Below are 23,952 nucleotides of genomic sequence, written 5' to 3' on the forward strand. Positions count from 1 at the left end.
TTCCTATAAAAAAGTTATCCGTATTGCTGGCAGTGTATCTGTATTTATCTGTAATTACAAACCGGACGTTACGTTAACCCCTCCCCAGGGTTGGGACGACTCGTTCATGTACACCCATGTGGACCCGGACCTGCTGTAATGATTATATCCCCCCTCCCCAGGGCTGGGACGACTCGTTCATGTACACCCATGTGGACCCGGACCTGCTGTAATGATTATATCCCCCCTCCCCAGGGTTGGGACGACTCGTTCATGTACACCCATGTGGACCCGGACCTGCTGTAATGATTATATCCCCCCTCCCCAGGGATGGGACGACTCGTTCATGTACACCCATGTGGACCCGGACCTGCTGTAATGATTATATCCCCCCTCCCCAGGGATGGGATGACTCGTTCATGTACACCCATGTGGACCCGGACCTGCTGTAATGATTATATCCCCCCTCCCCAGGGCTGGGACGACTCGTTCATGTACACCCATGTGGACCCGGACCTGCTGTAATGATTATATCCCCCCTCCCCAGGGATGGGATGACTCGTTCATGTACACCCATGTGGACCCGGACCTGCTGTAATGATTATATCCCCCCTCCCCAGGGATGGGATGACTCGTTCATGTACACCCATGTGGACCCGGACCTGCTGTAATGATTATATCCCCCCTCCCCAGGGCTGGGACGACTCGTTCATGTACACCCATGTGGACCCGGACCTGCTGTAATGATTATATCCCCCCTCCCCAGGGCTGGGACGACTCGTTCATGTACACCCATGTGGACCCGGACCTGCTGTAATGATTATATCCCCCCTCCCCAGGGATGGGATGACTCGTTCATGTACACCCATGTGGACCCGGACCTGCTGTAATGATTATATCCCCCCTCCCCAGGGATGGGACGACTCGTTCATGTACACCCATGTGGACCCGGACCTGCTGTAATGATTATATACCCCCTTCCCAGGGCTGGGACGACTCGTTCATGTACACCCATGTGGACCCGGACCTGCTGTAATGATTATATCCCCCCTCCCCAGGGATGGGATGACTCGTTCATGTACACCCATGTGGACCCGGACCTGCTGTAATGATTATATCCCCCCTCCCCAGGGATGGGACGACTCGTTCATGTACACCCATGTGGACCCGGACCTGCTGTAATGATTATATCCCCCCTCCCCAGGGCTGGGACGACTCGTTCATGTACACCCATGTGGACCCGGACCTGCTGTAATGATTATATCCCCCCTCCCCAGGGATGGGACGACTCGTTCATGTACACCCATGTGGACCCGGACCTGCTGCAGGAGAGGGTCGCGCTGACGTCACTGGGGCTCGGCTTCGCACGGAGCAGGGTGCACAACTCCAAGGACAGAGCGTAGGATGCGTGTTTCTTTGTTTATGGATCAGAGTCTGTGCTTTTTATAGACATTGTCGCACATTAAAGAGCAAAAAGACGGTCAGATCCTAAACCTTAGTCACAACTAAAAATAAAACAAGACTGAGAAATAAAGTCTTTTCTTTGCATATGCTGGTACAGTTATTGGACCAGCAGCCTCCAGAAATATCGGGATGTACCTGATGATGATGATTGCCAACATCCAACCAATGACCTCTCAGAAAAACAGTAATTTACACTCCAAAAATAGTTACTCATTGACAAGAAACTGGATAAAATTGTGAAACAGTCAGACATTTCTGCTGTCTTTCGTCAGTGACTAACGATAAGGACCGGAAGACTAGATTTATACCAGAACTCTGAATAGAGATGTTAATGAGGTTAAGACAATTTAGGATGTCTTGACGAAGTCTTCAAAAGAAGGTTAAATCAAGACAAGGTTTATGCTAATAGTTCAATGTACTACCTGGATGTCTAACCTTCATCAACGTAGTAATTTACACTTTTATTGAGGTATTTTCAATGGGTGCTCAAAGTATTGTAAGCAGTTTACTTAATACATATTGCTCTTACTTTAACACTACAGTATCTTCCTTTTCCTGTGACCAGAAAACGCATCGAGAGACTGAAGGACCAGTTCGACAATGACTACCTAACTCCCAGCGCGGCCTACGGTCAGACCGAGGAGCTCCACCCGGAGCGGCGGGCGGCCAGGCACAGGAACGCCGCCCGACAGTCCGGGGGCTCCTCGGTGGACGACGGCGGTCCCTGGAAGCCGAAGAGCTCCTTCGAGAAGAGGCTGGAGCGGTCCAACAACCTGGTGAGGACCACGCAGAGCAACATCCGGGGTATGCATGACGCAGAACGCGACCCTTACGTCATGGGGATTCAGAGTCGTCTGAGGATTGCAAGGAAGTAAACAACAACACAAAAAATAACAACAACAAAAAACAAGCAGCTTCCTCTATAGTTGAGCTACAAATATTGTAAGAACGTTCTAATGTTAGATGACCGAAGAAATATCAAAAGGAAGATGAAATAAGGTACTTGTAGCGGAGATTATAAAGAGAAGTGCAAGAAATAAGCGTACGTGTGTCGTGGTTTCTGACTTTCCGGACTGTATAATCGACAAAATAGACTACATCGAATAACTCAGCCATCGACTCGGGTTTTCTTTTGATATATGGTTAACGCAAAAAGTAAAATAGGTTTTGCACACACAGACACACACAAACATGCACACACAAAGACACACGACTACACATACACTTACACAAATACACTTACACACAGACACACAGACACACACATAGATACATACACGCGCACACACACACACACACAGATACATACACGTACACACACACACACACACACACACACACACACACACAAATGTACATGTACAAAAAAAATCATCCAGCAACAAGCCCTCAGTGCCACTGAAAGCAGACATATGTCTTCCGTCTGCGAAGTAAAGTAGTCAACCCCATTACTCTCCAAGCAGAGCATGGGTTTCGGCTGGTTTTGACGTGTTTTAGGCGTTTTTGTCGGGCTTTACAAAAAAATGACAATGTAGAAAGCCCGACAAAAACGCCTAAAAACACGTCAGAAACCAGCCGAAACCCATGCTCTGCTTGGAGAGTAAACCCCATGGGGCCAGGCCAATTTGCTTCTGTTGGTATTTATAGTGTTATCTATAACCTGAAGGTATGGGGCACCATTTTCGGTGCTGATAACGACTCTAAAATTATAGGCGAGAATTCTTCTCCGGGCGAGTCCATTCAGGACATTTTGGGAGGGGTAGGCCTGATCATGAATGCTTCTCCCTTTCGCCACATATTGTTTGATACTGTTTAATGTTTTTTTTTTAACTACAACTACTGCTGCTGCCGCATAGGAAAAGATTACAGCTACTAAATGACGACAAATTAAATGTAATACCTTGTAGTGAAAAGTATATTCTTGGAAAGACCTTCCATGGATGAAGCTATATATGGACAACTATACAACTGTGGGGATAAAATCCGTAATTATGTACATTTTTTGACCCTCCCCCGTTACAGGAGTGATTAAAACACATTTTACCTCTACGGACATCAACACGTCGTGTAAACCTTTTTCATTATCTTTTCAGCTTTAGCATTACAGTTAATAGCATCAATAAGTATTTCATATAAATCCCAAATCATCGCCCTCATATTGACAAATGAAAAGTCATTAAAATGAAACAACCAGGATGTTTCAATACCGTCTCATCATACATAAAAATAACCACATTTACGCATTAGAATAAATCTCAGAGCTTGACTTTAAAACCGATGTAGATACAAGTATATGACAGATTACAGCAAGGCCTACACAGTTCGAGGGTCTCAGTATAATCGTTATACTAGTACATTGTATATGATTAAACTGTTACAGAGAAAATAGATCCTACAAATGAATGAGAAGCATGGAACGGGGAAAACATTTCAACTCTTAAAGCAGCATTACGTTATTAAGGGATATCAGTTTGGTGATATCCGTTTGCCAACACATCACGCCATAGGGTGTTTTTCACGTGACGTGACGTCACATCAAATTTACCCGGCAACTTCCAGGTTTAATAATCGAATATGGCGGGAAATATTTACGTCATAGTCACGTGCACGCGTGCAGAAACCCTAGACGGGACCGCCATGATGACACATCATACCCTACATACCTATAAACCCATTATTACATCGATAACATTAGACCCTTCTTTCCAGACGTTAATTTACCCATAATTTTTACAAAGAGACTCGCCATTCCTTTCCATTTCATTTGAATATAATTTACACAAATTATCAAAAGCTTTTATATCAAATTCTTGCCTCTTATACACATAATCAATGAATTTGTACTCCAACTATCAAAACACTCGATATAGGTTACCTGAGTTTATCAGCACCATATTCACTAAAACAGACCTCTGTTTTTTCTTGAACATTTCCAATGTACACGTACATTTCCAACAACGAACATCTTTTAGTTCATGTTTCGGTTTCTCTCTTTGTTAGCTTAAAGTGTCTGTTGGAATGTAAGATATAGCATTGTAATAGCTATATCAACAAGTACTCTCGGGCAACTTTAGCATGGCGGCGGCTGTTGTGATCATTGGAAGAGAGCATAATGATTCTTGAAACATTCCTTGGTCTTTCCCCACTGGTGTTGGTAGCCATGGCCAAAGGAACCGCCAACAATACTGCCTGGACTGCACGAAGTGTTTTCTTGCCTTTTCCATGCTTGTAGCTGATTTCCTTTATCCAACGCCGGGTCTCCATCAGTTGCTTGATGATGCCATCTCTGGTCGAATCTTCTTATTCACGTGTTCCCATATCGCGTCGCTAAAACGTCAGGTGGTAGCACGAGTCGATCAAGACCCGACAGCCCTGTGACTGCGCCTGGGGCTGGTACTGTCGTATTTAGGTTACCCGAGTCAGTGGCGAATGGAAGCCACTTCAAACCCGTGTGTTTCATCCGAACCTACTGTTACCTTGCACTTCAGCCCCTGACTGTCAAAAGTCAGCCCTCCCAAATACCTTGCAGATTTTACCCCGTGTGTACTCCACCAAGTTGTCCTGATTTTCTCTCTCTTTTTTCTCAAAATTCACAGTTTTCTTTTCGGCTTCTTCTCCTGACACTTCCCGAGCTGCATCTTTATGACCCCCTTCTGGTGAAGTTCTCTGACTTTCATGAACTCCACCGCCATGTCGTGCGTTTCCGGGGCGACGAAGATCGGCGCGTAGTAGTAGTGGTACCGCACCTTGCCGCCCGAGTCGTCAAAAGGGAACGGCCAAAAGCCGTACACGTTCACCTGCTCACACAACATCAGCGCCACCGTGATGACGTAAAAACCTGCAGAGGTGGGGAGAGCAGAACGCGTTAAGATTTATATCGTCGGGACGTAACGAAAACAAAAGAGTGTAAAAATAAATTCTAAACTGCCATGTTTCCTCAACTGATGACGTAAAAACATGGAGAGGTTGAAAGATCAGAACGTGTTAAAGTTTATATCGTCGGGTCGAAAAGAGGGTAGAAACAAACACAATTCTAAACTGCCACGACAACATAATAATGACCTCACTGATGAATGTGAAGGGGACTGTGGAATAGGAAATTTGTCTTGATTGTCACCAAAAGTGTACAAAGTACAAACATGAAGCACCTTTTCAGTCGTAAGGAATATGATGGGACAAAGAGGTCTTCACACAGAAGGAATCAGGATGCATGCTCCTTGAACATTCACCATCATCCATCAATCGTAATAGGTTGCAATCGGACTGTAGGGCTTCTCAATGGATGTGATTTTGTGAATATCAATACAAATGGACATCTGTTTATTGTATCTAGGATAAGACTTGTATCGATCTTAGATACAATAAACAGATCTCTCTGGATTGCCATGGTCACTATATCTGTTAGTGTTTTAGCTTAGTATTTGCACGATGATCGTCAACAAGATTTTATATATCTAATGTGACTATGGTAAGCGTGCTTTTAACAGATTTTACATATCTATTGTGACCGTGTCAGGTGTGATTTGCCTCTGTGTAGTTTTGATGGCTCATTTTCTTATGTAATGTTGACTTGTTGTTGACGTGTAAACTTGCAACGCAATTCAGGTTTCCAAAAAAACCTGCGAAGTTTGTAAATACTGACTAAAGTTTCAAAGTTTTGTACCTGAGGTAATTTTCCTGGGCAGCCCGCGCTGTGCCCAGTACTTCTGCACGCCGATGAAGTGGGCGGGGTTCTCGTAAGCCACCCGCAGGTCCGTCCGCCGCTTCTCCAGCTCAGTCTGCATCACGGCCGTGGAGTCTGTGGGGGAGGGGGGTAGCAGAGGTCAGGGTGATTCAAGGATGGCTACAGAACTACAGAACTTAGTCTACTATAGAAAACTATGTCAAGACATCCTGAATTGTTTCAACCTCATTACCATACCTATTCAGAGTTAATGAATTCAGTATAAAACCTGTTTTCCCAGTCCATTCCTTAGTCACTGAAGAAAGACAGCGGATGCTGAAACGTCTGACTGTTGAAAATTCTATCCAGTTGCTTGAGTAACTATTTTTGGCATATCTTACTACCTACTACCTATCTTACAGAACAGCTAGTCTAGCGGGTGGGCAATCAACAGACCCACCAACCAACCAACCAACCACCCTGAGAAGATAGCATTCAAGCAAACAATCACCCCGATACATTCGCCAATGTAAACAAAGAATAATCAACTGATACTGTAAATCCTCATATTTTCCTATTCACTCCGTCCCTTACTCATAGATCTTTACAACCGACCAACCAACTAACCAACAAACCAGTTAAAGACACAATCGACCCAGCTTTTACCAGTTCCGTCTGGTTCTAAGACTCACCCTTCGGTTTCTTGATGATGATCAAGCCCTTGTACTGCTGTGTCTGGTTATACCACCGGTCCTTAAGTTCCTGCGAATCCTGAATCTTCCCGTATCTGGGGCAAGGAAGAAACGCAAGTTTCTATATCAGTGGTGGAATGACGTGAACATAGACAATGAAGACAAAAAATATCAGTATCGAGCGAGTATTTTAGTAATTGAACCATTGTTGCAAAAGTTCAAAATCTTTAATCCTAAATTTTAAACATCAAGCAGGATCAGGAATAAACATAATCGATAGCTTCAGAATGACATGTAGAGCTTCATTGCACATTTACAAACTAGGTGAAATACAAGTTCTAAAAGCTGTTAGTAAATACTTACTTTCTAAGCATAGACATTGGCACTGTGGTGAAGTTGGACTTGGTTCCTACATGAGAGAGATGTCTCTTGTCTGTCAAGGGCGGCATGTTACATCTGAAGATGTAGTCCGCGCCATCTATGTGGTCAGCGCAGTTGCTCTCTCTCAATACTCCGCTGTTTCCTACTACAGAACACGTCTTGTACAGTTTTTCTGGATATGGCGACTTCTGCAAAATGCAATAAAAATAACAAATCAGTCTCAGTATTTAGAACCGCTTTGTCCTGCGCATGACAAGATTTTAAAACCACCATCTTGGCATACACACAGTTTTAGATTCCGCATCTAGAAGCAAAGAGGCAAAATGACAATGCATTTTGGTATAGAACACATGATTTCTCCATTCTTTCGTCTGTATCTTCTGACCTCTATACATTTGTCCTGCTTTGGCAATGTTATATGATGCGTGTTACATACAACAAACCTTGGTGGAAACATACAAAAAAATTGTCGGTTAAGCCTCGCTGGCCATGTTACTCGTCATGGTGAACCAGCAGGTCAACTGCTCCTTTTGTTTTTAGAAGCCAAAAATTAAAGTTCACATTTTGCATGATATTCCAATTATGAAGTCAAGGGTTTCACAGATCTGATCTAGGTTGCAGCGATAACGCAGCGCGATGGCACGGTCTTGTGGAACGGTGTCCTAAGTTTCCAGAACGAATAAGTACCAAACTCACCTTCTGTAATGAGTTGAAAATCTTGTCCGTCATCGGATAAAACTGGCTAGCGTTGAAGGCGCTGGGAACAGGCTGGCCAACTTTGTAGTTCTCCTGGGTCATGAGCGCCGTCTTGCGGCTGGAGCAGCACTGCTCCAGTTCAGACCTAGACATGGATAGAAAGTTAAAGAAAGTTCTAGATTCAGTTTCAGTTTACTGTTTAGCCAGGCTTAACAGCTACTAACATAATTCCACCAGGGTACATAATTCCGCCATCGTGAAAAGATACGTCCAAACGTACAGATCTCCAACCCAACGTCCACCAGTGTAATGCACTCCTGTGTAAATCTAAACTGTAAATCTAGCTGGGGGTGCTGCACTAGAGATATCTCAAACCCACTGTTTTTGTAGCAGATTTATATAGCCCGGTGGATTAATGTTGATGGAGGTTACATCTCAGGGCAGGACTATGATTTTTTTCAGGTACCTCTGAATAAAAACTACAAGAATCACAATGCCCTTCACATAGATACTCAGTGACAGTTCCTATTGATATACTCAACTTGTTGAAAGTTATCAAAAACCAGCTTACCTAGTTAATGATAGCCATGCGTTCAATCCTTTGTTCACAACTGTATCCTTACAGAAACTTACAACTCCTCATCAAAATGATCAATAACATTCTAAACTAGTTAATGATAGCTCATTTAAATTATCAATAACACACTAACCTAGTTAACGATAGAGATACGTTCACAACTGTATCTTTACGGAAACTTACAACTTCTCATCAATAACATTTTAAACTTATTAATGATAGCTCATTAAAGTTATCACTAAAGTACTAACCTAGTCATTGACAGCGATACGTCATCTCTTTTCCATGGACGGTGGAACGCCTCCATAATGGCGGTGAGGTTGACATCCTGGTGAATCCTGACCACCGGATGTTTACTGGGGATCTTTCTGGACGAGCCATCCTTATTGTGAACAATGTAGAAATACTCCTCTTCCACCGCAGTCGTATTTTCAGTAGTTCTGTTATCACTCTGTAATAACGGTTTGTCTTCAACTGTATCGTTTCTTACAGCTTGTGGGGGTTTCTCAAAATCTATCTTAGGCTTAGCGTTGTCGATGAGCGTCTGTAGGCTGATTCCGAACTGGTCCTGGAGTAGTTGTTGCTGTGAGTGGTTCCCCTGGACGGCCCCCTTCAGCAGAGTGAGTAAGTCCTGCTGGCATGACGGCCCCGGACAGCTCGAGTCCTGAGGAACCTCTCTGGACCGCGCGAAACTTCAGAAAATACCAACACAAGAACCATGTCAAAGGCGCAAACAGGCCATCATATTGGAACAAACTTGGACTGTAATTTCCAACATAAAAATTGGACTTACAAAAATGTTCGACCGTACAGCTCCAGTCTTTGTCAAGGAATGAGCAATCAACCGATGTGATGACGTCAGATTATGCAGATAGAACACGTGACGTGACTCGGTGAGCAGTAGATTATAATAAGATGCAGAAATTTTGTGGCCTCCTCGTCTTTGTTGAGGTGGATTGCTCATTACTTGGCAAAGACAGGAGCTGTACAGTCGAAATGTTGGGTATGTCCAAGGCCAATTTTTGTGCTGGAAAATAAAGTTTAAACTTGTTCAATAATTACTTCTACCAACACTTTCATGCTAAAGCTAAAGCAGGCATCCTCAATTGAGGAAGAAAGAAAGAAAAAAAGGAAAAAAAGAAGCAAACACACGTACCCCCTGCCTGCTTGCCAGAGCGTGAGCGCGATGCCGGGAATCTCCAGCAGACTGAAGCCCACGAAGTAGACGGAGATGAGCAGCAGGAACACGGATCCGCCTGTGGTCCTCTTTAGCCGCAGCAGCCACCGATACATGCTGTGGGAGGAACAATGAATGAACGAATAAATGAGTCTGTGAAAGAACAAATGAATGTCTATTAAGTACACGGAGATGAGTAGATGGAAGACGAACCCGCCTGTGGTCCGCTTCAGCCGCAACAGCCACCGATACATGCTGTGGGGGGAAAGTACATGGTCTTGTCAATGGATGGATGAATGCACGAATGAATGAATGTCTAAGAAGTAGTTAAAGATGAGCAGCAGAAACACGGACCCGCCTGTGGTCCGCTTCAACCGCAACAACCACCGATACATGCTGTGGGAGGAAATAACAGAGTCTTGTCAATAGATGAATGAATGCACGAATGAATGAATGTCTAAGAAGTAGACGGAGATCAAAAGCAGGAAGACGGATCCGCCTGTGGTCCGCTTCAGCCGCAACAACCACCGATACATGCTGCGGGAGGAAAGGACATGGTCTTGTCAATGAATGAATGAAAGAATGAATGAATGAATGAATGAATGTCTGTGAATGAACGAATGAATGAATGTCTAAGAAGTAGATGAAATTGAGGAGCAGTAGGAAGACGGATCCGCCTGTAGTCCGCTTCAGCAGCAACAGCCACCAATGCATGCTGTAGGAGGGAAGTACATAGGCCTGTCACTGAATGAAAGAATGAATGAATGAATGAATCTGTGAACAGATAAACTTTATTGCTTGACAGTAGTACACTAGTTGCACACGGTACAGTGTATAGCAACGATGTCAACACAATGAATCTGTGAATAAAAGAAGCACATAGTCTTGTCATTGATTGAATGAATCCAATAGATGCCGGAAAAGATTGCCACAGATGTTTGTCGATGGTCTGTTCTGTCATAGTCTTGCTGACAAATGCCATAACAACAACCAAATAACCGTACAATGAATAAGAATCTGCCTGAATGAACGCACGAGGGGGTCATTTTTCAACAACACCACCTCTGCCCATGAGTTGAATGGACTGACAAAGTTTTCGATAAAATCACTCATCTTATTTGGCGAATCTCTGTTATTATTTTGGTCTAGTGGAGACCACAGCTAACGTTTGCCTGAGGCGGGGGATAATGACGCAGACACAGTTAGCCCGTGTCATCCGGCCATTTTATCAGCTACATTAGTGAAACTAATATCACATCAAAGATTCACTTATGGTCTTATATTTCTACACTCACTATTTTTCAACACCTTAGAGGAATTGATCCCATCATCCATGTTAACAGTTGACGACCTGATAGCTAAACCTCAACCAGACTGATAGTTAAACCTCAACTGTTGTCCTGTCACTAGTAGACAATATGCACGGCTTACTCCAATTTTACGCCGAATCTAGCAATGTTTCAACTCATAAATGTTATCAAATGGTTACGAGTTCACTTAAAAAGAAAAACTTAAATGGTTCACTTTAAGTTTCATTGTTACGGGCCACTTTTACTCACAGAGAATCCACTTCTCTCGGAGACAAGCGGCAGACAATGCTTTATGTCTCTAAATGTACTGATGCTAGAAGTGTACCTGATATTTCAACCTTTAATTTTTTTGCGCTGCTATAATTGGACTGTGACTAATTGCAGTCATACGCCGAACTAGCAATGTTCACACCTCACAAATCCTGACAGGACTCAATTTTAAAAACCTCCACTGGTACACTTTATATTTCATTGTTACGGATCTCTGTCACTGCCATAGATTTCCCATTCCTTACCCCAATAGCAAACAGTAGGCCAGATATTGAGCTCGAGTGTGTCGCAATAGTTTAACCTCGGTCATTGTCCTTTCACAAGTAGACTGTGAATAAATCGAATCCTACGCCGAACAGAGCAATTTTTACAGCTCAGAGAATCCACTTTATAACAGCACAGTACAGAATGTCATCGTTCATGACTAACTTTAACTGTCATAGAGAAACTCCCCCACCCCCTTCATAACGAACAATGAGGCATTTTGTCTGAGGACGTCCCAATGCTAATGGTTCAACCACAGACTTTGCCCTTTCAGTAATTGGACTGTGACTAATACTAAACCAATGCCGAACTCACCTTACCAGTCGAGTTAATCTACCAGACAACAATGCCAAACTCTGAGGGAACTGACCCTAACACAATGGGTCACGGGCGGGGACGAATGGAAAATATTTGTTCGTATTCACATGAGCAAAATTCTCTTTGTGTGTCTGTGTGAATCCAATAATGAGATCCAAATCTATAAGATTAATCTCATAAGATTTAAGCAATGAACGGTAACGTCAAGAAATTAGAATTGTAATAGCAGAACGCAGAGTAAGGCGGGTAAAATGAGTCCCGTCCTTGAAGATTGAAGGTTGTGACAAAAAACTCGTCAAAGCATATATTCGTCGTACACTTTTACTGTCGTAAGATTTTCAGTGAAGCTGTGACAGCTACAGAGCCACCCATCGACAACATTTTCTCGTCATAAAACAACTGACAAACAACCAGCCAACCAAGACTAGTGCTGCCCCAAGAATGTCCTCAATTTGTTTTCATAAACATATCGTACGATGCATGTAGCCAGGCCCTCGAGCACTGAAACGTACCCGCATTTTAAAACAATTCATGTGGTTTTTTTAACGTTCACAATGTATGTATGGGGGTGATAACCTACCAACGTTCACAGCGAAGGGCTTCAAACCTTGCAATAGCGTGCTAGTCCGTCTTTTAAAGATCTTTAACACGGGATTTAACCCATGACCTTTGACACAGAAAGGGGATTATCTACAGGTATATCACCGCGTTGTTCAATCCAATAGAAATAACCAACACGATATTATAGAAGCCAGTCTGATGCACTGCGCAGAAGAAAAGCGGATCCGCAGAAAAGAACTGAGTCAGCTTACAGATGTGATTTTTGTGGCAGAGACTGCTATTCTCGTATAGGGCTGCTTAGCCATAGTCGATGCTGTAGGGCTGTTGTGAATTAGGCTTTTACCATGGTCAATACTGACCGACGGAGCCCATATATAATATACATTGTACCATGGACTGGCAAGTCAACGCAATAATTTCTCACTATGATGTGTATAGAATGTTAAGAATATTACAAAACACCTTCAGCCTAAAGTGACTACAAAGAAATCTATTATTCTACCATTTACAAGTCTACAGCACAAATCGACGACTGTTACAGTATGTATTGTTGGTAGTAGTGTAGTTATTTTTCCCAAAGTGTGTGGTTATCACTAGCATAAGAGTTCAGTCAGGACTTTGAGGAAGTGTCGATACCAAAAAGGTGACACGGACACAAGGATAACTGTGTCACAAGGAAGTGGTGGGAGGGTCATGTGTCTTAAGACCACAAAGAAAAACGGATTAAACATTCAGCAGAGACACAAATTTCCGCCACTCATGGCATCGTGACTTACACATTCAACGTCCAGCAACAGGTAGTCACACTCATGTGTGTTGAGTAGAACCCTTAAGCCTATATGATACCAGACCCGAGATCGGACTACAGATAGTGTGACCAGGGGTCATGAGTGGCATGACAACGACGAAACTGCCATGTCATAAATTCACACCTGTCGATTAATTGTTATCAAAGACAAACCTGCACACTTACTCGACCAGCAATTTCAGCTAATGCCCAGACCACTGTAGGCCACAGCGGACTACCGGTACATGTATATAATATATGTACTACTTTCCTCACAAGACGACAAGCGGACGTGTCTCGCATATGCATGGGTTACTTGTTTCTCGTCGAACCCACCCGACACGGAAATAACGAACAGAGGTTTGACACAAGCTTAAGACTCGAGATCAGACTGTAAATCATTGTGTGCTTTGCGCGACAACAACAACAACAACAACAACAAACACAACAATGAAAATACTTATACATTTACATTCACACCTGTCGATTGTGATCTAAGACACTTAGTCGAGTAGTTTTCTCCTCACAACAAGACCAATGACGTGTCTGGTACGGGTTGCTTGCCTCTAGCCGACATCGACCAATAGCGAACAGAAGTTTGAAACAAACGCTAAGACCACCCCTGTTCTAACCTTCTGAACAAGCACACGTTCTCTGTTCAAAGTACAATAGTTACCACAAATCCGAATCTAAATCCTGTCCAAGCATAGATCACGGTTCTGTCGTCAGATTATCTGTCAACAGAGACTTGAATGTCCTTACTTGGTGGGTTTACACGGACGAAAGCAGGTTCCCAGCGCTCTGCAGACGCTCCCACCAGGCGCTGGCTGCAGCACTTCGTCCTTGGGGATCGGCGTAGACAACTCCGAGCGCGCCAACATGGTGCGGACGTCTCGGGGGTTCAGAAAATCCGCCATGGCGTTGTCTGCACTACCCGAACGTGGACTCGGTCACGCAGCGTTTAAACTGAGTCAGATGGCACCCGGGGCTACTACACGCCCGCTTCAGTTGTCTCCGTTCACGTGCAGCTCGGGTTCAGGGGTTAGTTTATTTCCAACTACCAGATCGGGAGCCAGACTTCTCTCACAGGGGTTGCGCCAAACAACGCTAATCATCCTTAGGGCCACAGGGTCTATCACCTTTAGATAATCCATATCTGAACAGACAGGTATCCAGGCTTCTTGGAAATCACTCTGATACCCCATTCCTCACCAGACCAGTTCGGAGTGAATAGGTGGACGCCAGAGGAGGCAGAAGCTGTCCTACTATTATAACGAGGCTGTCAATCATTTTTTACGCCCCCAGGGCTGCTCGCTACACAATAAAAGATACGTTGCGGTGAGAGAACTACATTTCTTGCGTTTGTAAACTTATCCTCTCACCTTTTTTTTCACCTGGACAGCCGTAGACAAACTTGCCTGTCATTCGACAGTATTTTCCGCAGACCTCCCCATGCAGGAAACTCCAATGACCATGTCGACCATCATACTAACAATACCGATCACAACGAAACGCGTGGAAGCCCACAGGTGAACCAAAGTTGACACGGTGTCGTGCCCAACATTGCATCATGACTTAAGCCGGTGATACACCGGGATACACCTAGCCTGGTGACGTATGGTGGTCACGTGACCGTACTGACACGCGGCCGAGGCATGCCCGTTCGTCCGGTTGGGGCCTTCCCAGCCCAAAACTCAGGAGGACCTCCGGGCCAATTTTGGGGACGATTAAGAAAGCGAGGTCGATCGGATAGTGACAAGGTTTTCATCGAAAGATACGTATATTCGACAACATTAACATGGCAAACAGAGATTGCAGTCTTCACCATCTTTCAGTTTCACATACAGCTTTGCAACCCTTGCATATACAAAACAGCACTGAATGTGTACAAGTTGGCAACACCGCATATGTTGAGAATCGCGTAAACATACAAAGTCACACGCACGCATACACACACACACACACACACACACTCACACTCACACACACTCACACACACACACACACACACACACACTCACTCACTCACTCACTGTGGACAAGGGTCTTTCATAATGCCCTCACTTGGGAGGAAGTAATACTGCGCATGTAGATTCCTGTTTCTGAGGAATCTGAGCTATCTGGAATACTACAGACTGTGCTGCAAACTTTAAGCAACCTTTGTGTCGTGTTGCATTTGACGGGTTTACTCTAATCGTCAAGCGAAGCAAAATGATTAGCCAAATGTCAATGCTTGCCACGTGCTGTTATTAACGCTACAGCAGAACCAGAAGAACATTTTTGTCGAAAGACACCAAGAAGGATTCCACTACTCCTCCTGAGTTGCTCTCTTTTAGAATAAAATTTTCGCCGTCATAGTCTACCATATTAGGTCTGTTTATAGTATTTATTACTCACCTGCGATGCTTTATAATGTACGAAAGATCAAGGCTTGACACGAGCTCATAATAACGCAACAGTAGGTCCGAAAGGACATTTTCGTCCGAAGACGCTAAGAATGAATCCACTACTCCTCTTAACTTTCTCTCCTTTAAAATACAATTTTCGCCGCCATAATCTCATAGTCAGAATCTCATAATGTACAATATCACGCCTGCATAAAGTAGTTTATTCATCACCATTCAGTTGATATCAAACGAAGCGTAACAATGAACGAAATGTCAAGGGGTGCCACGCGCTGTCAGACGCTACTTTGAACAGGGTTGAATTATTTCAGACGAGGGAGCATCAAGGACAAACTTCGACATCGCTGTTGCGACACGGAGGTTCGTGGAAAAGCCAGTGCAAAACACACCTTTTTCAACGTCAAACAGTACATGAGATAGATCTAGAGGTAGAATTTTGGAAGAAATAGAAATGTCAAACTCAGCACGTTTATGAATGATAGTAGAACTTAACTTTTGCAAAAGCCCAAGATAGAGTGTTAACTTTTGTTCTATCATTTATCTATCTATACATTTCATTCGATAGAACTTCACAGAATGAAACATGCAAGGTCCCGACATAAACAACAGGATCAATGCATCCTTTACAAGGCCGACGCCTCCAATGTATAAGTAAAAACAAGTCTTCTGAAAGAAGTCTTGGTAATTTCCAACACAAAAATTGAACTTACCTACATTTTCGACTGTACAGCACGTGTCTTTGTCAAGGGTAAGTCCAATTTTTGTGTCGGAAATTACAGTTGAAACTTGTTTCAGAATGACTTCTACCAACACAGATGAACTTTCAAGCAATTCTAATGTCTGTAATGTCCTGCAAGGTGCAACGAATTCTTAAAATGTACTCACCCAGCTGTTATCCTTTTACACGATCCGATGGTTCTCATGCATACTTCTTTCCCTGGACGCGCGTACAAACTGGCGTACTGAAATACATCAAACAAGATAGGACAGGACGTAAGTTTATATATAAACCAACGGGAATGGAAGAGTGCAGGAGGATGGGTTGTTTTGGTCCACTCCTCACAATCGCTACCAATACAACAGTTCTCATACCCCCCCCCCCCCCCACACACACACGTTGGTACGAGAGAGCACCTAGAAAAGCCGCAAACAAAATAGGAAGTAAGCTTAAAACAACAAGGTGGAAAGGTATAAAAAGAATGACAACTTTTTTCAGCTCATCCCTCCGAAACGTACCCTATACTGTATCGTCTTAGATCTGATAAATCTTGGTATTTGCAGATTTAACGGTGGTTGAGCCGAAACAAAAGAAGGTATTTGACACCAAGGCCTGGCCGGTCCACCCAGTCGCAGGGTTAGCACTGAGTCACCAACACCTAACAACTCGGGTAAGAAGGCCAGCTAGCTGTCGTGCTACAAATGGTTCTACTTGTGCACTATAGTAGAACAGTGAAGAGTGATAACATATTAGATCAGTAAGCACCACACTATAAAAGAGGGTGCACCTGCGGCTGAACAAGGGTATGGTATCTATCCAGAGCCCCCTGTACCCCCTATATATACAGCTGAAGCCTAGGCCGTTAAGTTGGTCCGCTCCCAATGTCGCTAGCCGCCAACGTTTGGAGCGGACCAAAGCTAATCAGGGTGGACTCCAGGCTACTGCCTAAGAAGAAGAAGCATCACAAATCGTGAAAGCGGCCTTACCGTAGAAGTAGAAATGTGATAATGGATGGAATGAGAGGTGATGTCAAATGTGTCCTTCGGATTGACTACCGAACCAAATTTGGACAGGCAATCGGCCAATCAGAAGGACGTCGGTGTGCACGTGGCATCAGGCGATGTGTGTTTGATGGGTTGGAGTCACCAAGGGTTCATCCTCTAGCCTATTTTTTCCTGATTACCACATATCTTAGTATGTTGCTCTTTAAGCTTTTGTTAGAAATATGGATATATCGACGCATAGCTACATATTTAGACAGATAAAAAGAGAAACTAGAGAATTTTAGTCGATACAAACGACAATACTAAAACCGACCGGCTGGTCAAATAACTGAACTCCCTCGAGGTTTAGACACAAGAAAATACATAAAGACAACTCGATAACATCCCAGTACTATTTGATACCCCTCTTCTTTAAAGGAAGAAGGAATGAAGTGAAGGGCTGGGGCCTTTAGAGAGTGCAATGCAATGGCAATGCTGAAACGCTAACCGATAGATCAACTGCAAGTAGCTTACTGGCAAGATTGGGCATCAGCCACTAACAGGTGAATACATACACATAAAAATAACTCAGCATGGAAGCTCATCTGTGTTGGTAGCTATCATAGTACAATGCTAAACCTAAGTCCAATACCATTCATGACGACCCTGCTAAACGAACAGACTCAGTAACAGAACTCCGACATATTGATTGCTATGATCGCCAGCTGTAGAATTTAAGAATGTTACTTAGTATATATATATGATAATCATGTTTGTATTTTATAAATCCCGACGTATCCGTCTTTAACCTACCTGTTCTAAGGTAGTGTTTACCTGCGATTTTATAATGTATTAATGTTGAATAGGAGTGATGTTATTATTGTTACCGTTTTGCCTAATGTCACCAGTTTTTTTTAATGTAACACAATGTAAAATGTACGCAATTCAGCCTATGGCTGCGAAGTACTTTCCGACATCCGATCAAAATGATCAAATAAAAACCATTCATTCATTCATTCATTCAACCTTTATGCGACACAAAGGTATACATGGATCAAATTTTTAACGACCACTGTCGCCTTCTTACCCCTGATGAAGGCGAAAGTGGTAGTTGAAAACTTGGTTCGTGTACACCTCTATCTGTGTTGGAAGAAAGTTTTTTTTACTATAAGAATAACTAATAACATATGATTAGCCTCATTGGAGAAGAATATCTAAGACGAAAAGACGAGGAAAGGCAGGTGACTATTTTTATGTCTTAGCTACACATTAAAACCTTTTGCCGGAGACTGGTTGAGACATTTGTAACACCTGCGATTTCTCAGAAGGAGAGACTGCCGAATCCTTCACCTCTCACCTGCTGGCCTAGTTTGGAGAATAAGAATATCCAAGACGAAAAAGAAGAATTAAGAATGAAATGGGACTATTTTTTATGTATCAGAACGTTAAAACATTTGCCGGAGGCTGATGATGGAGACATCTGTGACAACTGCGATTTATAAGGAGGACGGCCGAATTATTACCACACTTCCTGGCGAGGTTGGGAACCAGCCATTTACAGGTGAATACATATACGTAAAAAAACTTATAAAGTTTGATTAGCCCCGTTTGGAAAAGAAGAACATATAAGACGAAAAAGAAGAAGAGGAAGGAGACATTAAAACCTCTGCCGGAGGCTAATGGAGACATTTGTGCCACCTGCGATTTCTCAGAAGGAAGGACTGCCGAATCCTTCACCTCTCACCTACTGGCCTAGTTTCAGTCAGAGCTGAGTTTTAGATTCATTCGGTGGTAAGGTTTTGGTCCTGAAACGGGTTTAGAATGTCTGATATAAAAAGATGATTATTTTGAGCGATATTCAATGTAGTATCTAAGCTTGGAAAGGTTTTAAATCCGCCTACGACCAAATTTGATTCATCGCCCGAAGAATCGTTCCAAATGGGCGACATCTCTTTCAATTAAGATTAAGAACATTGCATTGTGTCAAAAGGGCCGCAAGCGACGTTGAGAACAATAGTAGCAAAAGCACCTGCCACCCATTGCAGCCTATTTCTGTTGAATTTTTTTTTTCGTTTACACAAGATCCTGTACCAGTGATTCTCTCTACATCAGAACCACCTTGTCACTTTTGGCGGCCCCTTAGTTAATTTTCCCCATAGGCTCAGCCGTTAAGAATCCTGTCTGTAGTGTCTGTCTACTTTGGCCATTTTTGTCCCTTGAGAGGTTACTATTAACTGGTTTGTCTGTATAGTTTTCATTGATTCTTACGAGGCTATTTGCCTTTAAACTGGTAGGTATGAGCTTTGGCATAGCAGTAAATCATGCATCTAATCATGTACTTTTTACCGTTGATTTCACACTCATAAAGCTGGTAGTTATTATCATCATCTTGTCGTGAGAGTATCACGGACGAACATCACCCTCCTCCTCCTCCAGTCCTCCCTGTCCTCCATTGCTCTTGGCAGTTCTTTGGTAGTTACAAAGGACTATAAATTACTAGATCTTCGATTTGGGATATCATTTTGTTACCTAGAAATTCACAAAACGGTGACTTCTGCATCTAAACGCCCTAAATATTCTCGAGAAAAAAAACCGTCATGTTAATGAGATGCACAACATCTTTGTAACATATTTGCATCATCATTTCGTATTTCTGATGTTGACAAGTCAGCTGATTTCCTACAATCATTACAATTTACACTAAATAGACCTTCTTGGTGTAGACAGCAACAGCATACTGCCCAATTGTAGTTCCCCTCGGTGGGATAATTAGTTAATAGCTAGGATCAGGCTAGCTAGATAACGGCACATGTCAAAAAATATTCTCCTTTGTTAGAATCAATGATATATTTTCACATGAAGGTAGCATATCGATATGATTATGACCTATGAAATTCTTCAATTTTACAACCAGGGGTTGCCTTCAAAACTGCAAAGCCTCTGGAAAGAATGAGGTTTTACCGAAGCCACATGTACCCCACTGGGCAATCAGGCTAATAATAAGGGGCAGTGGTCAACCATGCGTGACCACGTGTTGGTTTGGGAGATCACGGCTTTGAAACAAATTTTGTATGGTGCAATGATATTTGCAAAATTCTCTCCCTGAATATTGTTGATTCAAATTACTGTGAAAAGACGGCAACTTACTGTTGAACTGTTCAATGAACTTTAATCAAGCATGACTCTAATCACACTGTTTTTGTGAAATATATATACAGTATAAACTTTCGGATGTACTTAAGATATTGCTACGGTTTAGGCATTAACTTTGGGCTTTAACTCTGTTGCGGCCATTTCGGTGCCCATGAGACCACGTTAATGCTGCATATGTGAAGTTCTGATTTGAAAATCGTGTTTTAATCAAGTATTATAGTTGTGATTTTTACAATGCAATCATAATGTCTTGGTATGTCACCAAAGGCGATTGTGATGTGTAAAAATGTTTCTTTTACAGACCGTGTAAACAGTCTCGTAATTCAGCCTCCCCAGGGGCTGCCAGGAGGTTTGTAAGTCTTGCTGTTTCTGAATAAACCAGTCTACTACTACTACGTATACGAAGATCTACTTTCTACAATGTCATGCTGTTCTATTTGTTTGTTTGCACCTTTGTCTATCCACAAGAATGTCAAGTCGGCACGCAGGCTGCTTTTCATTGACGAGGTCATGGTGGAAGAGGTAAGGGTCAGATAAAATATAACATAGATACTGATTATATCATGAATCATCAATGATCGTCCTTTGACAGTTCTTTACAATACAAGCCCATTAATTCAACAGCTGGAGTGCCACTTGTCGAGAGCGTGATGTGTGATTAAACACAGGACCCATGATTACTGAAACAATGGCAGAAAACGCATTCATCATTCGTTCCTCGCCACGTCTAGTAGTGAATAGAGTTGAGACTATCAATGCAAAAGTTTCAACCCGATTCCTTCCCCATTAAGCTTTTCGTAAGCCCAACTTGTACTATTCACCACCTGGCCATTGTCGCCACTTTTTCTGGTTGAGTCATCTCTATAATACTACCAGGAATGTACAATACTGTATTAAACCGATACTAGTAGTACACTTCATAATTTACCCGAAGTAAAAAATAAAGTCACAACACCACACTAATCAAACTAACCACCAACGAAAATCCATTTTTTTTGTAAAACAGACAATAATGTCGCTAATATACAAGCCACATACCTTAAAATGTGATATAAGTAAACCTATACTATCGACACCAACCATGGCGGTCGAATCCACTTTAAAGCAATGCAAATAGGAGATCTCGACCACGGTTGAGAGCTTTTTCGAGATTAAATAAAGGCACAAAAACAAACAAACAAATGTACATAGTTACTGACACCAATGCCTACCCCCCAAAAGAATGTCCCTGATACACAAGTCACATACTTAAAGTGAAATACTGTAGCATAAGTAAACCTATACTATCGACACCAACCGCAGCGTTAAAAACCACTTTAAAGCAATGTCACAATTTATGCCTACCAACAGGAGATATCGAGCACATGGTTGAGAATTTGTCGGGATTAAACAAAGGCACAGACAAATAAACAAACAAACATACATACATACTTACTGACACCAATCCCCCCCCCCCCAATCGACACAGGGATCGGCTCCGAAAAAAACTGACACAAGATTTTGACAGTGCGTGTGAGGTTAAATCTATGTGGTTGGAGGGGATGGTAATGTGCTGAACGTTTCCCTTCTTTGATGGTACTCTGTAAATGCAGAAAAGTTCGCGGTGGCTTTATGTTCGCGGTTTTCGCGGAGAGCTTTCAGGGCAAACTTAAAACCACCGAAAACATTTTTTGGCCACCTATGATGGTAGCGCTACTATTCTTTCATACGCGAACTTAAAACCACGGCGAACACCCCAATTTTCTCCCTACCGCGAAATAAAAACCACGCGAACTTAAATGCATTTACAGTACTTCAAAATAACCAAAATTGAGTTATGGAATGTAGGTACAGCATGTAGAAGTTTCTATTTCCGTTTCTTACATGTTGCTCACAAAACGCCACATGAAATCACCACAACAAGGATCAACAGACATACAGCGACAACCTGTTGCTCACCTTTCAAATCCTTTAAGAAAACTCCTCCTTAAACCGCTCTGTGTCTTAAAGTCTTCATGGGTACCTCAGGTTGTGAAGACGCTTCGCTATCGTTCCTGCTTGAGTTTTGACCTGACACGAAATGCCCCGAGTTGTCTTGTCCTTAATTCGGGGACGATCTCCATTGTTCGGACAACCGGTTGGATGGGGTTAAAGGTCACTGGCCGCCATTTTGATTGGCGGTGCTGGAGAACACGTTGGGATCTTTTGTTCTAAAGATTATAGTGAAGAATCTCCAACTACTGATTACTAGTATCTCCTTTATTAAGCCGTTTTGATTACTATGATGCTCTGACCTAGTTTGGCAAAGGTAACTACAGGTTACTTTCTGCACAGTAGATTCCATTGCAATTCTAAATCATCATAACCTGTAGCTATACAAACGCTTAAACTAATCATAATTCGTACCTGACCTCCAAGATTATAGAACTGACATTGAATGGGCAAGGACACGATTTGTGGAACATTATTTTGAATGCATTGTGTCTTATTTCCCCGTCTATCATTTAAATCATGTTACATTTTCTTGCCTATTTTATCGTTATGTTTCGTGCTAATGTATATTAGACTAGGTAATCCAACTGTTCTCAATATTGAAATAGATTGATATACTCATACACTGCATAACAGTCATTTGGTTTCATTTTTTTCATAATTACAATACTGTGATGACTTACTTGTGTAGATGTAAGTATGTATATAACGTTACATATATCCATACAAATGAATAAAACATTACTAATGTTGTGTTTCTGGGACATGAAGATCACTGTATGTCATTCGTCACATGTTGATAAGACACACTCTTTCCTAAGCTGAAACAAAAGAATCTTAAACTTAACATAATGAACAGCAAGCTTGATATTGTTGAGTCATATATCTGTACCCAATCATGAAATACCTGTATACTTTAAGATCGTTATACTTTTGACAACAAGGTGCTCATTTATGACTTTAACATTGTTTGGCAGTTAATGTCAACATATTTGAAAATTTGGAAACATATTCAAAGAACGTTTGAAATACACATATCCTTCTGGCTGGCGAAAAGAAGTAAACAGTTCCCATAAATTGCACACCTATTCTAAAATCAAGAAACATGTTGGTACAGAGAACATATCAATTCAAAATTAATCCTTTAAAACAGCATTAGCTATAAATGCTAAGAATTAGCGCGCAATACTAGTATCTTGAAATTGAGGAAGGCTGAAACACAGCAGCCACTCAAAGACTGTGTCTTACTTTTAATAAAGCTATTGAAGATGAAGTTTATTTTATAACGTATGTCATACTTATGAAGAAGAACTTAGAAAATCATTAATTCACTAAGTGTAGTTGAGTTTGATTTCAGATTACCTTGTACACAGACCGTATCCATGTGCTCTTATCATGTTCGACTCCTATGTCAATATAAGTAGGCTGATATATAGAACATACATTTAAAAATGAGACCAATTTATCAATACATTATTTACAAAGAATCGATATACCCACATACAAAATGTTAGCAGTCTTATCAGTGTTTCCTCCTAGTTACTTAGTTGAGCTATTTTAATCCTCTTCTCATAAAAGTTTAG

General features: G+C 42.3%; 2 protein-coding genes across 2 annotated transcripts; one reads left to right on the top strand and one right to left on the bottom strand.

Moving 5' to 3' along the window:
* The first annotated feature begins 1,200 nt into the window (after nucleotides 1–1,200).
* LOC136423212 (uncharacterized) lies at nucleotides 1,201–2,554 on the top strand. The gene is made up of 2 exons (XM_066411291.1): nucleotides 1,201–1,378; nucleotides 2,009–2,554. Exons 1-2 carry the CDS (start codon nucleotides 1,212–1,214, stop codon nucleotides 2,316–2,318), a joined length of 477 nt encoding a protein of 158 aa, XP_066267388.1. The 5' UTR covers nucleotides 1,201–1,211; the 3' UTR covers nucleotides 2,319–2,554.
* Nucleotides 2,555–3,965: 1,411 nt separating this feature from the next.
* LOC136422870 (alpha-N-acetylneuraminide alpha-2,8-sialyltransferase-like) lies at nucleotides 3,966–22,478 on the bottom strand. Its single transcript, XM_066410779.1, has 9 exons — nucleotides 22,337–22,478; nucleotides 16,430–16,506; nucleotides 9,609–9,746; nucleotides 8,704–9,144; nucleotides 7,876–8,020; nucleotides 7,162–7,367; nucleotides 6,799–6,893; nucleotides 6,107–6,241; nucleotides 3,966–5,281 (listed from the first exon to the last, which is right to left on the bottom strand). The coding sequence occupies exons 2-9, from the start codon at nucleotides 16,465–16,467 to the stop codon at nucleotides 5,034–5,036; spliced, it is 1,446 nt and encodes a 481-aa protein (XP_066266876.1). The 5' UTR covers nucleotides 16,468–16,506; nucleotides 22,337–22,478; the 3' UTR covers nucleotides 3,966–5,033.
* Nucleotides 22,479–23,952: the final 1,474 nt, after the last annotated feature.

This window comes from Branchiostoma lanceolatum, chromosome 17, assembly GCF_035083965.1.
Source record: "Branchiostoma lanceolatum isolate klBraLanc5 chromosome 17, klBraLanc5.hap2, whole genome shotgun sequence".
NCBI lineage: Eukaryota > Metazoa > Chordata > Leptocardii > Amphioxiformes > Branchiostomatidae > Branchiostoma > Branchiostoma lanceolatum.